Here is a 17,093-nt window from a genome sequence, read left to right as displayed (position 1 = left end):
ACATATACTCCCTCCATTTCATATTAATTGAAGAGAAGTGTTAAATGACCAAAAAATTTGGCCAGAAAAATAAAAAAATTATAATTTTTATTTTATTTTAAAATAAACTGATATTTTTTCCATTTTTTAGTTAAAAGGGTAAAAATGTTTTAAAAGGTAAAATAATATAGATAAAATATCATTCTGGCCAAATTTTGGCTTAAATTTTCTGGCCAAAAAGATTTTTCCTTAATTGAATTGTTGAGGTATTTCACCCCTTTTAAGAAAAGAAGATTTCATTTTTACCCTTATTAATTATTAACAAAATTATGATTAAAATAACTAAACATTAATTAATAACTAATTCAAATACTAACTAATGAAGGGTAAAATTAGAAAAACATTCTAAAAGTAGTCTTGAAAATTGAACAATTAAATTAATTTAAAAAATGAAAAATGTCTCAACAATTCAATTACAATAGTAAAATATAATGAAATTTTATTATTTTCTTATAGTGATGAGAATGAACTAGAAAAAATAAATCTAGATTATAAGACAATAAATGCGTTCCTACATACTATTAGCAGAAATATTAAATACATATTATTAAAACAATAAATGCATTCCTACATATTAATGAAAATTAAATATTTCCATTGGTTCATGTCAATCAAGGTTGTGTTACATTTGCAGAGGAGAGAAATAACATTAATTTTTTCACGTTTAATGGAGTGAATAGAGTGAGCACAGTTGAAAAGAATTTCCTACTTTTTGAATTTGCTTATTTTGTGCAATCAAACAAGAAAATTATATATATAAAATAAATCTAGCCTATTATTATTTATATTTGCTTCAGTTTCAAGGAAGCTGCGATGATTTTATGCCATTATATTACAGCGGGTGACTTGGGATTTTTTATAACTTCGAGGGAGTTATCTCCATTTAAATATAAACTATTTGACCACTTTCAGTTTTTTAACATCCTAATTCCTAAGTCTGACGCTAATAATAATACACCATTTTCTATCTATTTTGTCATTTTTCCCTCTTAAATACTATGCTAATAATGATAAACCAGTTAATCTTACTTTAATACCATTTTCCTTTTCATCGTTATTAATTTTCTCCCGATTAATTGAATAATGATAAAGGTAGAAATAATTAATTAACTTTTATATCATAATTTTTCTAAAATACCAATTATTCTAAATTAACTATTTTTAATAAGTACGTCAGCTAAAATAATGGATCGGAGAAAGTAAAAGTAAGAATAACGTAGAATAAAGTGTTTTTTTAATGTCTACATTAATAGTGTAGGTATTAGTTATGCAGATATCATTTCTTATGCATTGTTTGATTTAGTGTATTAAAAATAATATGCATTTCATAATTTCTAAAATAAAGATTTTGAGAGATATTTTATCTCTAACTATAAAAATACATGCATTAAAACTTATTCCACGCACCAATGTTAAATTATTTGTATTAGGTAACTACCTACCTCATCTTTCAAGAAAAATGCTTATTTGCGAAAGACATACATAATTTTTTTTAACATAAATGTGGTTTAAAATTAGCAACCGAAAGCGCGTTGCAGGGTATAGAAGAAAAAAAAAAAAAAAGAGAACCTTGAGACTTGAAAGCACGTGACCGTTCCACTGATACTTCTCAGTTCTCACTCTTTATTTTCCACTATAAATAAACTTTTTCCCCCTTTTTTATAATTTAAAGTTGTTATATTAAAATGAAATGAAGACGTAACGAATAATTCCATTATGTCAATTTTGTTGTGTGAAATACTGAACAACGTTACTGAGATGCTTTTCCCCTGCCACACGCATAGAGAGTTAAAAACACTTTCTTTTACCCAGCTAGGTAAAAAAATTAAATCACCTCAGTAATTTAATTTTTTGGCTCATTAAAGCAGAAGCTAGCAGAGTTTTATTTAATTGAAGATGAGTCTTCATTTTCTACTGACATGGGGATCATTCAAAAGCTTAACTCAATTACCATATATTCAAAGACGGTTTAGAGTTAATTACTCACCCACCTAATTATTGAGAATTACTTTGAATTATTGAGATATGACATATATTTCTTTTAAGGATAAGAATTAAAGGTTACTTTCTATTATTACTCTTTTTATTATTTCTAAATTATTCTTCTATAAAATAAAGTAGTTAGCCACTTCATAAAAAAAAAAAAAAGGAAAATCTTGAATTTTAAAAAATTCACTTATTTTGAACTATAAAAAAAAATCTCAACAAGTATTTATTATAGTCATATTTTTTCATGTAAAAAGAAGGCCACTCATTTTTATGTATATCACTTTAAAAGTTACTATATTGAAAAATGATCAATCAAATATGACGTAATATTTTATATAGTCCACGATGGATTTATATTTTGTCAATTCACATGATATATTTTGATCCAATCCTAATTCATAACCCCGATTAACCCTTTTGGATGTTTGATTACTAGGCAATGTTAAAAAAAATGTATTTTGATAAATAATGCACAAATAAGTAAAATATACTTAAGTGATTGAATATCCTCTGATCAATAAATTAAAATTTTAGTTATCCTACATATTACATTTGACATTTATGATAATGAAAAGCAAAAAAAGATAATAATTCTAATAATTTGGTGAATTTCTTAGCAAAGAACATTCCGTTCAAACCTAGATATAATTATCCACTCATATGATCATTCATTATTTCATTATTTCGCATTGAAATAAACAACAAGTACATCTCAATAACCTTACTAGTTTAAAGCTAAAATAATAATAATTAAAAATTGCTCTTTTTATTCTTACATATTACTTATTTTTAGTTCCGTATATTTAGAACACACAAAAGTTTTTAACTTCACGTAATAATAATAATATCTTTTTATAAAAGTTAAAATTAATTCTAGTTAATAAGATATTAGCCATTTATTTGCAATATTCACTTGGATATTATTGTAGAAACTTTATTAACAAATATGAAATATGAGTTGTTTAGTTCAATATTTTATATAAATTTTGTACTTATTTTATCATCTTCAATTTTAAGTAACATCAAATCATAAAATTCGTAATATTAAAAAAAATTTAGGCCCTCAAAATTTTGGAACTAAAGCAAACGTTTTACAAGCATCATTTGAGCCACTCCTAACAAATAAATAGAGTTTCATCTAGTGACCTAATTGTATACATATTATCAAATGCATATAACTTAAATCTTTATCCTAATTACATATGTATGCCTCAGAAGTTTACCAAATTCTTGTTGGGCTGAGCAGCGTGCTCTGAATAAGCAAATATTAGTAGCTCATAATATTGTTTGTATGCACGTCAAGCAAAAGATTCCCAAACAAAAACAGAGCTTTCGCCTAGCTCAAACAAACAAGACAAATTAAACATCCAATGGGACCAGCATAAATCTCATATGGACTCAGGACCTACATTACCACTCCAAATTCAAATAGCCGATCTCAATTAATTTACAACTACTGAAACTTAGTTGACTTATTAATCGACACGTATCCATCATCATCAATTGAGATTTGCGCAGTTGCATGCGTAGGATTGCTTTGCTATGAATTGCACTTAGCAAAGCAAGAAAGTAACTTTGTACATATCCCAAATAAATTCCACCACACACTAGTAATTATTTATCAACGGAAATATCAAAGCGAATATGCCTAAGCAACACCGGCAAAACAATATCAGGTGAACTCAGCTGCGGCAGATGTCCATCCGTGGACATCACCTCCACAATTGATTCGCCTCCGAGGTTCTGGTGGAGGTATTCAGAGACTACGACAGGCACAGCCAGGTCCTTCATGCTCTGAATTATATGACAAGGAACAGTTACATGAGGCAACATATGCCTCAAATCACTTTGGAATATAATTTGTAACACACTTAATGCTATGTCTGGTCTCATATTGAACAATGTCCTGCTGAATTCCTGTACCGCAACAGAGTCCATGTCCCCTCCTATAGCTAAAGGTGCAAAACCTGAACACCATGCCTTGTAATTTGATCTCATTGCTTCAAATAATTGATCCAGATCTTCTTGTTCGAATCCTCCATAATAGTCCACGTCATTCAAATACCTAATTAAAATTTTCATTCTTGTTAGTAAGATAAGTTGCCAGAAGGTAAAAAAGATTCTTCTAAGAAAGTTGAAAAATGAGATAACATGATTTCATAGAACTATCTTCTAAGCCAAATAAAAAAAGGATCCAGCACACCATAGTAATTGTAAGTAATAAAGAAAGATAAGAGACAACTGTCGCGCCAATGTAGACAAGTGACAACCAACATGTTCAATAAGAAATTAAAAGAATATTGGCTAATGATTCGTACACTTACCAACTAAATGATTTGTTTAAATTATTATAGTAAGCCAAAAATTGAACTCAAAATTATTGTACTAATATCAATCTTCGAGGAATCTTAATAGTTTTTCAACGTATTAGTCCGTATTTGATTACATCCCATCCCTTTTTATCCTTCCTTGCCCTAAAAAAATACTCCCCCCGTCTCAAGTTGTTTATATATTTTGATTTGATACGGAATTTGAGAAAGTATAAAAGACTTTTGAATATTGTGGTATTAAAAAATATATTGTTATCAAAATAACTTTTAATCTCATGATGATCTTAAATATATTACGGAAAAGATTGAAATTAAAGAGTTACCTTCTTTTGAAATGGGCAGAAGTATGAGAATAAATTGAAATAGAGCTAGTAGTCTCTTTCTATAACTACTCTACATTTAAAGTTTACTAGTGAGTATTTTTTCCCTTTAAACGTCACCTGGAAAATTAGGTAATATGATGGAATGCACACACTAATTAAAAATGATGAATATGATTGTGATATTAGTTGGTAAAATAGTTGTAATAGCAGTCCTCCTTTTAAGGCATAAAATTTTGTAACAAGTAAAAATAGTCAAACGTTAATTATAGCAGAAGGCAAAGGGAAAAGAGGAAATTAACCTTGGAGAACCAGAAACTGTGACAAGTTTGGTGAAGAGATCGGGACGTGCAACAGAAGCGATGGCACCAATCATGGCAGAAACAGAGTGACCGACATAAATACAAGAAGGAATTTGGAGTTCTTCCAAAATAGCGATCACATCATAGGCGTATCCTTCTAAGGTTGAGTACCTTTCAAAGTCAAAGTAATCTGGGTTGGTAGTTCCAGCTCCCATATTGTCAAATAAGACAACCTTATAATCGTCAACTAGATGAGGAACCAAATGTTTCCACACAGATTGATCTGTTCCGAACCCATGAGCAAGGACTATGGTTCGATCCCCTGTTCCTAAAATCTTCACGTTGTGTGCTTCTTCAACAATTCCCATCCTTTAATTTGTGGAAATTGAATCGAATTGTGTTTTTATGGTTGCCTCTTACGTTGGTGAGAAAAAGCGTGGACTTATGAACTCTTTTATGCTTTGTTTGGGTCTTCGTCTGGAAAATGACTATTAACCACATGCATTGGTGTCGTGTTGCTCTTTGTTTATGAGATACTATTTTATTTCTTTGCACATTGGCATCTGACGGCTATATAATATTTAATCAAATGGACAATATTTCCCATTTCTTGCACATTTGGGCATCTGATGGCTGCTTATATTTATTTTTTAAGAAAATAAATGACCAAAATAGACAATAATTTATTAGTTAATCATGGTTGATGCAAAACTAATCACCTATTTCCTCAATTTCAAAATTATATGTGTTTATTTTTAGTTTGAGCACGTCCTTTAAATTATTTATTTCTAGAAAAGAAAGTATATTCTATTTCATAAATATCTTTTAAAAAATATAATAGCTTTTTAGTAATTTTTTGGTTTGTAAAATTCTCTTTCTTTAAAAATAAAATTAAAAGAACAGCATTCATGTAAAACATCACTTATTTTAAAATGGACTGAAGTGATATTTTCTATATAAAAAAAATGTTAAAGTGACAAGTTTTCAACTAATTTCTCAATTAGATATTTTTAATTTACGGTTATTTTATATGCATAATATTCCTAAAACTCTACCCAAACAATTTATTATTTACTGACAGAAAGTGCACAGTTATTTTCACAACAAACAACCCTTAAAATGACAAGTAAGCCTTGTATAAGTGTTTGAACACCTCTCCCATCAATCAGTTTTGAGTCATATTGAAAGATAAGTGAGTCATTATTAATCTTCCTATTGGGATGAACGGAAGAAGGAAAATATCGACTTAAACTTAATTATAGTAATTTCGATCAAATGAAAAAAGAGAGCATATTGTTGTAACATAACTCACAACCACCCATCTAAATTAAATTAGACAATGATACATATTGTCACTAATTTCGGTTTCTAGTTGATATCGTCCTTTATGCTAGCATTAATTCAAATCGCTAGGAGTATCAATTTGTTTTTGTATTGCGTGACTTTTGTGACCACTAGACTATTGACGTGAGTAATGAAACAAAGGTGACAATTAGATAAAAGGTTTAATATACTAATAACTTTTTAAATTTATCAATAAATTTCATTTAAACATCTAAATTACAACATACATATTCTACGCGAACGTATACTTGTTAACCAGATTTGTCGCGGCTATATTCATAGTATTTATTAAAATCCCAATTAGTACCGTCCTCTCTGTGTGTAACAAACTGGATAGTTTGTGTCTCCCAATTTTTAGTACTCCACTTGGAGAAAAGATTCAACATGTGATTGTATGGACCACTTTAAATTGACAGGCGTACGTATCTCGATCTGGAAGTAGAAAAAGAGTAGATAATAGTAATTAATTAAGTCATGATCACTTAGCTTGAGATTGGATCGAAGAGGAGATCAATCAAGTTTCGGCCTTGTCTTTAAAAAAATATTCATTGTCATTAAGTTCCAAATTTCATATGTAAAACTTCATGATGACAGCCTGAAATTTCACATATTAAATTTGAAATTTCAAGACAATAACTATATTTCAGTTACACGAACTAAAAAATGACTATTTGTGAATCTTACCCGAAGTTTGAATGCCATTTACAAATTACAACGGAAGACATCCCAAACGTACAAACTCCAGAAAGGCTAAGTTTGTGAAATGATTAACACTCTATTTTCTCTTTCTTCCTTCTGAAAAATAAAGCACAAACTAAAACAAATCCAAATGTGGAATATAATATTCCAGACACTTTTTATCCATACTCTCCTATTGCCTCCAGAATATTAATGGAGAAAAGAAAAAAAAATCAACGGACCTAAATTTTTAGGGCCTTCCATGGAATAAGGTAAGAGTAGCAAGAAGAAAGCTGAGTTCGACGTGTGGGCTCAGTTACCACACTTACAAGTAATTCTTGTTGCTATCACGTGTAAATATACTTGTCTAGGCAATAGGATGAAAAAGAAAAGAAAAGTCTAATTATAGCAAAATTCAAGATTTAAAGTTTATGAATTCATATAACAATTCTAAGTTAATAGTATAATTAATAGCTAAGTTTACAGTTAAATATATATAGTAATAGATTTCTTAATGTTTTTACCAAAAATTATTGGATTCACGTGAATTCGTAACCAGACTTCTAGATAGGCTGGTGACATGATAAAAAAAAAAAAAAAGAGAACAGAAGTAGGCATGTATATTTATTTTGATGATATGAGTACTTTTGAAGAAGTTGTTTTCTCATTATCCTAAACTAGAAGAAGCATGAGCAGTAATGTCATGAGAAATGTGTCGAAGCAACACGGGAATAGTAGCCTCAGGTGCGCTCAAATGCGGAAGATGACCTTCGGTTGAGATGATCTCTACAATCGATTTTCCGCCAAGATTTCTGTGTAAATATTCGGAAACAGTGACTGGCATTGCAACATCCATTGAGCTCTGTATGATATGGCAAGGGACAGTAACACGGGACAGATAATGCCTTAGGTCGAACGTGAAAACAGTGCGGAAAACGCTGAGTGCTATGTCTGGTCTCATGTTGAATAATGTCCTGCTGAATTCTTGTACTGCCACGGAATTCATATCACCTCCCACCGCTAGTGGCGCAAATCCAGATACCCACGCCTTGTAGTTCGATTCCATCGCTTGACATAATTGCTCTATGTCTTCCAACTCAAATCCTCCGTAATAGTCATCCGTATTTATGAACCTAAAAAAGAAACCTTATGAGAAACTAATCACACGAATAAAGAAGAAAAAAGGGACTTGATAGTGTGTGTTATACTATCTTTTAAGGAATTTTTGTTACTGCTGGGTGAATGGTAAGTATAGCAAACTTCTTTAAAATTTCATAAAATCAAAAGAAAATTCACGTGTCTGACAAAAATAGTTGCATTTTCACAAAAACAAGTTGTGTGGTCTTTTTGAGATAAGAACAAAAGAAACGGAGAAGATTGATTTAGAAATATCTGATTGTAAATACGCTTAAGAGAGAAATACTACGTACATCTTCTTTTTAATCTATTTGTGTTATTTTTTTCTTTTTTATTAAAAAGATTGATAACTTTTTAATTCTAATTTTTCATACTATCACAAAATTAGCAAGCATTTTAATGCATTTTACTTATCTTTAGTGTAATACGGAAAGATTCAAAAGTTTATTTTAAGCTCTGTACCAAGCTAAAATCAGACAAATAAATTGAGCTATCAATTTATCTTACCTTGGAGAAGCTGAAACAAGGATGAGTTTGGAGAAGAGATCAGGACGAAAAATAGAAGCAACAACACCGGTCATGGCCGATAAGGAATGACCTAAGTACATGCAACGATTGATTTGAAGTTCCTCCAAAATGGCAATTAAATCGTTGGCATAGCCTTCAAGGGAAGAGTATCGATCAAAATCGAAGTAATTAGGATTTGTCGGTCCAGCACCCATGTTATCGTAAAGTACAACACGATATTCATCAACGAGGTAAGGAACAAGCTGTTTCCAAACAGATTGATCGGTGCCGAAGCCATGACCGAGTACGATGGTCTTCTCGCCTGAACCCAGAACTTTTACGTTGTGAGCTTCTTCAACGATTCCCATTTTTTGGTCTGATTTTTTGTTTTCCATTTTTTGACTTTATTAAGGTGTGGTGTGGAAATTGGAGGAGACGACCAGCCGACTTTTTGGTGGAAGGAAGATGGATTGGTCGGTGGCTGTTAATTTTAGGTTCACAAATCATAACATTAGTATTGCAAGAGTACTAATTAATGGAAGGGTTTTTTATGGTTATCAAGTTAGAGATACTTTAGTAAAGTTACTTTATTTGTTTTATGCTAAAATAAAGTCACTCATATTTTACCTAATATTATAAAACATAATAACTTCTACATGAAAAACACTAGAAAATAACATAAATGATCCTTTTAAAGTTGATGAGTAAAATCTAAAGTTGTCCCATAATAAGCTTATTCCCTAGTTAAATTAAGTGAGCAATCATAATAATATATAACCAAACATGCAAATGATCTCAATATTAAGGGAACTTTTGTTTTTATCTTGGAAACTGCTTGCTAGGAGCTTTGGGACTTCTAAATTTGAGCATCACCAATTCTGTTTTCCCATTTTATGAATACCTGTTCAATTTATTTACCCATACGATCCGTTAAATTTCTGAAATCTTAAAAGAGTTATCCTACTTGTTGGGATAAAAATAATAAGGTGTCGCAGAAGCTAACAATTGCAAACCTTGAACAATGGTAAATCAGACAACAAAGAAACCTTACTAAAAGAGACATAATATTTTGATCTGGTTTGACCAATTGACCTATATGAGAAAATTAATATAAAAGAAAATATAAAAAATTATTGAAAGAATAATCTCCCCTAAACAAGACTCTTTAAATGACTACGAGGTCCAACACTTTTCCCCAGAAAGAAGTTTAGCCAAATATGGAAGATTTTTTTTTATTTTTTTTATTTTTAGGAGAAGTAAAATCAATTATGGTAATACTTTTTTTTCCTTCGAGAGAAAGCAAAATCATATACACTGAGAAAATCAGGGTGAAACTCTAACAAGTTCATCTATTAGCGGAAAGGATTCTCAAATAAAGCACCGAATATTGTTCAAATAGGTCAAGGATAATTACATCCCAGGATCATAATAGGTAAAATGCTCATGGTTTATTGACTAAGAAGAAACTGTAATTTCATTTCATCTATAAACCTTCACCATGAAGTTGTAGTATAATTGCCAGGAAAGTATAACAAGGTACAAACAACGGGACTTAAAGCAGAAGTGTCAAAAACAGAAGTAAAAGCTCAAGCTAGTTTTGTCATCAGCTTGGTCTATCAAAACCAATACAGAAGGTACATGTACATCAAGGTATATGTACATGGTTGGTCCTTCTGATTGTTATCTAGAAGTATATAAAGAAACTCTCCAAGTTTAAGACGACGTATTTACAAAATGATATATATAATGTATACATGTACTAGACACTTTTCATGGAGAAACTTAAGATGTGTTCTCTAACTGATGACCAGAGTTCAAGGAGTATATGTCAAGAGGGACGTTCGTGCCCTTAACAATATTCATTCCAGAATTTGTGGACCTTCCAGGGCGATCCAAATATATCACAATAACTGTGATATCATCGTGAACATGCCGCCTTTCCCCCTTCTCTAGTCGTTTGATGTCCTCGTATCTCATTTCTTTCTTCTCTGCAGCCCCCTCAAGGGCAGCTCTCACTAATCGTTTTGCTATTCCCTGGAGAAATGGGGAAGAAAATATCAGTTATCTTATTCATTAGTTAATTATGCCCAACATGGAGAAGTTTGATCATAAAATTGCTTCAAGGAGAGTCTAGTTATCATAAGAGCCTGCATCCACTTTAAAGATAACAAAGTGGATGAGGGTACTGTTTCCAGAAATTAAAGAACCTGATAGAACAGGAGGGGGTCGATACTCACACTTCTAGGATTCTTCAAAACAATATCCACAGCTTCGTCATCGCTTAGTTGATCCCATAGGCCATCCGATGCAAATATCAAAAATAAGTCTTCTGGTCTTATCTTTCGGATCAATATGGAGGGCTCTGCTGACATTACAGCTCTTTTTAAAGGAATAGGATATCCATATTGTATGAACATAGGATCTCTATTAAACTCAGGTTTCTTCAGATAGACATCACCAATTGATCTAGAAACCTGGTACAGACAAATAGGCAATATGAGATGGATTTTCTCAAAACATAGGATTAATCCCTGATATTGGCTGTTTGCAAGATTTTAACGAAAATAGTCAGCTTCAGACTTTATTTGGCATTTTTCAAATAACAAGGGAACCTTGCTGAAGTTAAAATGAAGGATACAGATGGAAAGATAAGTATCATGCAGCCCCTGCTACAAGTTGTAGTTACCAAAAGATAAAAGATTGCTAGTAAGTGGTTAAGAGTGAAGGGATAAACGGGAAAGGAGAATCCTTTGTGTCCATACATAAAACAAAATTACTACAGATGCAACAAAATGTTTTTGCCTTGATGTGAATCCCATAGGTGCAAACTTGTCAATCTTGACACTGATGTGTCTTGTACTAGACTGAAAAGGAGAAATTACTTATACACAAGGTCTAAAATCTTAAAAAGTAGAAGATAAAAGAATATTTATTCTCCAAAAGAACTAGACATACAACACATTTAATGGATATGATCAACTTGCTACAAGTGATCAACATAATCAACATATGAGGTGACATGTTTTTTTGATAAGGGTATATATTATAATGTGATTGGCTTAGAAGCTAAAAGGAGAAAATTTAACGTACAGTCTATAACCTCAGAAAAAGTAGATGAAAGCATACTTGATGCCAAGACACAAAAGAGGCACCCCAGAAAGACTTGACATACAACACGTCTAAAAGGTATGATCAACTTGCTATAAGTGCACACACATAATTGGCATATATAAAGTGACTTATTTAGAAGCATCAACTATGAGTTCCCGGAGATTTTGGACCACCTTCATAACATGCTCGAGTAACAGAAAGGTGAATTGTTTTCTAACTACATAAATATAAATCTTTGTATTTGTGTGTGACGACAAACCAGAGATCAGAAAAAAAAGACTTTGGTCTTCTTTGTTGTCTAGCTTCAATAACTTTCTTACTTTCAGAACATTAGCGTATCTAGACCGCTAATAGGTAATAACAGATGGACCATTGTAAACTTAACGGAAGTCAGAATTGAGAGTGAAAGAGCTCTGACTATTTTCTCCTTCTACCATACATACTTTAGATTGAATAGAAACTATTAACATATTGAGACACCACCTAGTCGTAACAAAACCGCATTTCTGAAAGGACTAATTAGCTTTCATCAAGTGGAGGTCTGAATCATTACGGCTGCAGGTCTAAAAAGATGTATTAATTCTAGATAACTTAAATAGAATAACATGAAGGCTAGTAAACAAATTTAATAACCTTGAATGGTTAAATGACTAATCAAAACTGTCGACTGCATTAATAGGACAGAAGAAAAGAGGATTGAGAACAGATACCTGAATTATACCCTTAATTCTCCAAACCCCTCGAGTGTAGACCACAACATGAGAATCATCTGGATGCAGTGCCTCTACCTCCTTCCTAACCTCCTCAACCCCAACATTATGATCTATCGACAAACGTTCTGCCACTACTACTGCTGAATCACCCGTCTGACCAGTCTCTGCTCTCCTGCCAAGCACTGCCCTGGAGTCCCCAAGATTTGCCACATATAATTCATCTTTTGAAATTGCTCCAAATAGACAACAAGACCCCGCAGATGCAATCTGAGGTTTATCCAGCCAAGACTGTTTCACCAAACGCAAGAATCCCTCCTCAATGGCATCAAATGCTTTCCTGATCACGTCCTCAGACAATCCTCCTTCTTCCAATGCAAGCTCTATAATAACCGAAATAACAAGGAAATCAAACACACAGTGCAAGCAATTTCCAATATCTCTAATAACATCTATTCAAACATTCAAAAATTAAGCATCTCTACAATTTGAACAAGCTCAATTCCTTTTCCTCTTCCACTCCACACATGATCAAGTTAGTTTTCTCCCAGCCTCCCCTGATCAATCTCATGATAATTTCAACATAATAACTAAACACACCACAGAAACCAACAATCAAGAAAATTATAGGTTAGAATAAGAATTCTTCACCTGACAAATTAGAAAAATTGCGCTAGCATACTTTTGCTATTAGATCACTTACAAGAAACAGAGTCAACAAAAAAGACCCAATCTTTCATAGTAGTAAAATAGTATGAAGAAATAGTACTTTGGAGTTGAGGGAAGAGATTGTTGTTGATGAAGCGAGAAGCTTGAGGGCCACCATGACCATCATAAACACCCACATAAGTAGCGCCCGGGGTTGTAAAAACTTGACCTTGATCTTCAAGCAAAGAATTGGCCTGAACTACAGCAACAGAATAGTCACCGGTGGCATGTGGCTTCAAGTCCATATGCCATAAAAGATCATCGCCATCGCCCCCACCAAAGCAGCTCCCAAAACAGGAGCTTAACATCTTAGACTGCTACTTTGCAACTGCTGGGTGTAGAGTGAAAGAGGGTTTTAAAGAAAAGAAAGAAGACCACGTATATTATAAGGTAAGCGGAAATTTATTTTTTGGCTGATTGTCTCTACGTTGGAACAAGACTAGCGACTTTTTTTCCACAAGGAAGAAAAATGAGAAACAAGACTTGAGACTGAAATAGTAGAAAATGACATGGCCCACAAAAATTAACGCGTGTGGAAAAAATGAACAAATTAAGGAAATTAGCAGCCGCATTATTTACACCATTGTGTGAAACAAATGGTTGAATTTAAGACATACCTAAGTGAAGCAATATTGACCAAAGAGAATTTTAGTTAATTCTGATTTATTTGAGATTGAGACTTCTAAGATATTATGATTGTGTTATCTACTTAATTACTATACTAAATTTTTAATTTATATCAAGAGGTGTCAATATTTGTATATATATTTATTAAATCAAAATTTAACATTTGTATACTATGTATTTTTTATTATTTCTGTCTTTTTAGTGATAAGTGTAATTTCTTGTGTTACCTATTTTGGAATTGGATGGGACTTTTTTTATATTTGTAACTAAATTCTTCTAGTGCTATTTTTCATAGTTTCCCACAAATATAATATATGAAGTTCGTACATATTTTGTTGAAGACTCAAAATGTTACGTTTTTGGCAATCTTTAAGGAACAAAACTAATAAGTGCACGTTTAAGGAATTATTTTAAACTTACTCTCAAACATAAGGGACTATTTTTGTTAACTTGTGACAATTTTATAAAAATTGTTAAGCGTATATTTAAGAGATTATTTTAACACACACCAGAACATAAGGACCATTTTAAATTATCCTTAAACATAAGGGACTATTTTTGTCATTTTCTCTGAAAGACAAAAGAGTGACTTTTATGTGATTCGAAGATGAAGAGCTGTAATATCAATGGCGACTGGTTTAATCCGACGAGCTATTTCTAGGGTTAAGTCATCTTCATCGGCGGCGAGGCTACTCGTCGCCCGAGCTCACGCTTCGGACGCCAAACCCCAGCATGTGCCCAACCTCAAGTCATTTCAAATTTACCGATGGAATCCAGATAACCCAGGGAAACCCGAGCTCCAATAATACAAAATTGATCTGAAGGAATACGGCCCTATGGTCTTAGACGCCCTAATCAAAATCAAGAATGAAATTGACCCTTCACTAACCTTCCGAAGATCTTGCAGAGAAGGGATCTGTGGGTCCTGTGCCATGAACATCGACGGCTGTAAGGGACTCGTATGTTTGACCAAGATCTCATCGGATTCTGAATCGACGATTACGCCGCTGCCACATATGTTTGTGATTAAGGATTTGGTGGTTGATATGACTAATTTTTATAATCAGTATAAGTCTATTGAGCCTTAGCTGAAGAGGAAAACACCTGCACCAACGCCTGGGAAGGAGATACCTCAGAGCAAGAGCGATAGGGGTAAGTTGGATAGGATGTACGAGTGTATCCTCTGTGCTTGTTGTAGTACATCATGTCCTAGTTACTGATGGAATCCTGAGTCTTATCTTGGTCCTGTTGCACTCCTCCATGCCAATAGGTAGTATTTACTTTATTCTTTTTCATGTTAAGCTCTTCCTGTTTTGACTTTACTATGTGCTGTATTTTTTAAATTGTTATATTCTGGTTGCGTTTGGATAAAATATTAAGTTAAAGATACCTATAATTTGTCGGCAGGGTTATCGTTGCCTTCCTTATTGGTGGTAGGTAGTATGTATCTCGTGAAATTAGTCGAGTAACCATGGTCAGTAAAGATTTTAGTAAGTACAACATGTATGGTACTTATGCTTAAATGTAACATGATGCCCATAAATTTTGTGTGAATTGATTGTATCAGATTAAGAAAGTTGTGTTCCTTTTAGATACGAAATGAATCTCATTTATATGAGGTGCAACTTCTCGTAGAAGTTCGATGAATCATATGCGGAAGGATCTTATTGTTTGGCAAAACCGTGCAACTTCCATTGAAGTCTTGGTCTTGGATATTATTCTGAGTTATCACTAGACAACTTTGAAACATATTACTTTTCTCAACTTACTAATCCCTTATTGGTTCATTTCTTTGTTGCTAGTTTCTAACCTATGGCATCTTTGTTATTTGACTCAAAATTTAAGAATATCCATCCAACATCTCGTTTTATCTATACATCTTTCAGATTTTTGACTGTCATGTGATTAATTTTTTTTTCTGTGCTCTCCAAACCTAACTAATCTGCAGAGGGAAGTTAGGTTTTACCCTCCTTTGCATAAACATCATGCGCTGCTCTCTATTCCCTCTGCTGTCTACACCACCACAACTAACAGTTTTTCTTGGTGCACTCTGCACCTATTGTTCTGATCCTTTCTCTCTACAACAATCAGCTTTTTTCAACTCTTAGATTAGCTGCAGGGTTTACCTACATTACGTTCGGTGGGTGCTCAAGCACCCATTGTCTGTTATTCTTTCTCAGTGTGGATGGAAAATGTTCATATCACGTTCTGCGTTTGTCATCATTCAAAAATAATGACACCAAATGCAGATGAAGGAACCTTTTCTATTCAGTTCTACAAACTTGGGAATATTAGAGAGATGTTGATACCTGTGGGGGTAAACTCAACTACTCAAGGATGGTTCAGGTTGGCATCTTTCCCAAATTGCCTTTAGAGTTGTATGATTACCTAGGTCATTTGCATGATGAGGGGATAAGAGTTTTAAATTTCTGAAATTTCTGTACTTGCCTTGATTCTCTTAAGAGGTTTGGATTGTATATAAGTTACTCTACCCATTAACCCTTCTATCCATTGCTATGTCAGATGTTGCTGATTATTATCTGTACTGAAAGGGGTTATCTCTCATCTTTTTTGCTCATTATTATCTGTACTGAAAGGGGTTATCTCTCATCTTTTAAATGTAGATGGATCATGGATAGCCGTGATGAATATACTCAGGAGCGCCTGGACGCAGTTAATGATGAATTCAAGTTATATCGCTGCCATACTATTTTGAACTGTTCTCGTGCTTGCCCAAAGGGATTAAATCCTGGGAAGCATATTCAGAACATCAAGTGCCTGGAGATGGCGCCTTGAGCCTGCACTCTGCAGTGTAGTGTTCCAGTCTCTTCTGCTAATATTGATTTTGGAGGACCAGTAGGAGGTATAGTTCTCAAAATAATTTATGCACAGATTGTAATTTGCTTTCCGAGATCTTCTTTTATACTAGGGTGTTGTCCTTCCCTGTGTGAATGTGGGATTCTTTGTGCACCGCGCTGCCCTAATTCGAGATGAAAGGTGCATCTCTCCTGAATATTATACAGTATTAAATGATCATCTCCATACTTCAATTGCTTCTGTGTTGGTCGCATTGATAAGTGAACATTTTGAATAGGCCAGTTAAGGTTTGTATATATGACAACAACACTCTCCGTAAAACTTCATAAGTGGGGTCTAGGGAGGGCGGTATGTACCCTTACCCTTACCTTATGAGGGTAGATTCGATGGACCCTATTATAACAAGAAAGGAAAAATCGGTGGCACTAACAATTAGTAGTATGATAGCTGAAGGAAACATGTAATAATAAGAGT

The 17,093-nt window shown here is 33.0% G+C and overlaps 3 protein-coding genes and 1 pseudogene across 3 annotated transcripts; 1 reads left to right on the top strand and 3 right to left on the bottom strand.

Moving 5' to 3' along the window:
• Window positions 1–3,449: 3,449 nt before the first annotated feature.
• On the bottom strand, window positions 3,450–5,458 carry LOC125822948 (probable esterase KAI2). Its single transcript, XM_049502408.1, has 2 exons — window positions 4,981–5,458; window positions 3,450–4,093 (listed from the first exon to the last, which is right to left on the bottom strand). Exons 1-2 carry the CDS (start codon window positions 5,346–5,348, stop codon window positions 3,643–3,645), a joined length of 819 nt encoding a protein of 272 aa, XP_049358365.1. The 5' UTR covers window positions 5,349–5,458; the 3' UTR covers window positions 3,450–3,642.
• A 2,146-nt stretch (window positions 5,459–7,604) lies between these two features.
• Window positions 7,605–9,189, bottom strand: LOC125822946 (probable esterase KAI2). The gene is made up of 2 exons (XM_049502407.1): window positions 8,647–9,189; window positions 7,605–8,135 (listed from the first exon to the last, which is right to left on the bottom strand). The coding sequence occupies exons 1-2, from the start codon at window positions 9,039–9,041 to the stop codon at window positions 7,670–7,672; spliced, it is 861 nt and encodes a 286-aa protein (XP_049358364.1). The 5' UTR covers window positions 9,042–9,189; the 3' UTR covers window positions 7,605–7,669.
• Window positions 9,190–10,093: 904 nt separating this feature from the next.
• Window positions 10,094–13,532, bottom strand: LOC125822938 (probable protein phosphatase 2C 78). Its single transcript, XM_049502399.1, has 4 exons — window positions 13,237–13,532; window positions 12,468–12,850; window positions 10,884–11,120; window positions 10,094–10,680 (listed from the first exon to the last, which is right to left on the bottom strand). Exons 1-4 carry the CDS (start codon window positions 13,481–13,483, stop codon window positions 10,429–10,431), a joined length of 1,119 nt encoding a protein of 372 aa, XP_049358356.1. The 5' UTR covers window positions 13,484–13,532; the 3' UTR covers window positions 10,094–10,428.
• Window positions 13,533–14,428: 896 nt separating this feature from the next.
• LOC125822949 (succinate dehydrogenase [ubiquinone] iron-sulfur subunit 2, mitochondrial-like) lies at window positions 14,429–16,683 on the top strand (annotated as a pseudogene).
• The last annotated feature ends 410 nt before the right edge of the window (window positions 16,684–17,093 follow it).

This window comes from Solanum verrucosum, unplaced genomic scaffold (genome assembly GCF_900185275.1).
Source record: "Solanum verrucosum unplaced genomic scaffold, falcon-dt-bn FXZP01000103.1, whole genome shotgun sequence".
In the NCBI taxonomy this organism is placed as follows: Eukaryota; Viridiplantae; Streptophyta; class Magnoliopsida; order Solanales; family Solanaceae; genus Solanum; species Solanum verrucosum.
The sequence above is the reverse complement of the archived record's forward strand: the minus strand, read 5'-3'. Positions and strand labels throughout refer to the sequence as shown.

What these genes read in the sequence shown, in the direction of transcription:
- LOC125822948 (XM_049502408.1), bottom strand. Translation starts at nt 5,348, where the DNA reads ATGGGAATTGTTGAAGAAGCACACAACGTGAAGATTTTAGGAACAGGG. An exon ending in ACAGTTTCTGGTTCTCCAAG is followed by an intron (nt 4,094 to 4,980) that starts GTTAATTTCCTC and finishes AATTTTAATTAG; the next exon opens with GTATTTGAATGACGTGGACT.
- LOC125822946 (XM_049502407.1), bottom strand. Translation starts at nt 9,041, where the DNA reads ATGGAAAACAAAAAATCAGACCAAAAAATGGGAATCGTTGAAGAAGCT. An exon ending in CTTGTTTCAGCTTCTCCAAG is followed by an intron (nt 8,136 to 8,646) that starts GTAAGATAAATT and finishes TTTCTTTTTTAG; the next exon opens with GTTCATAAATACGGATGACT.
- LOC125822938 (XM_049502399.1), bottom strand. Translation starts at nt 13,483, where the DNA reads ATGTTAAGCTCCTGTTTTGGGAGCTGCTTTGGTGGGGGCGATGGCGAT. An exon ending in GAATTAAGGGTATAATTCAG is followed by an intron (nt 11,121 to 12,467) that starts GTATCTGTTCTC and finishes TGTCTGTACCAG; the next exon opens with GTTTCTAGATCAATTGGTGA. An exon ending in TTTTGAAGAATCCTAGAAGT is followed by an intron (nt 10,681 to 10,883) that starts GTGAGTATCGAC and finishes CCATTTCTCCAG; the next exon opens with GGAATAGCAAAACGATTAGT.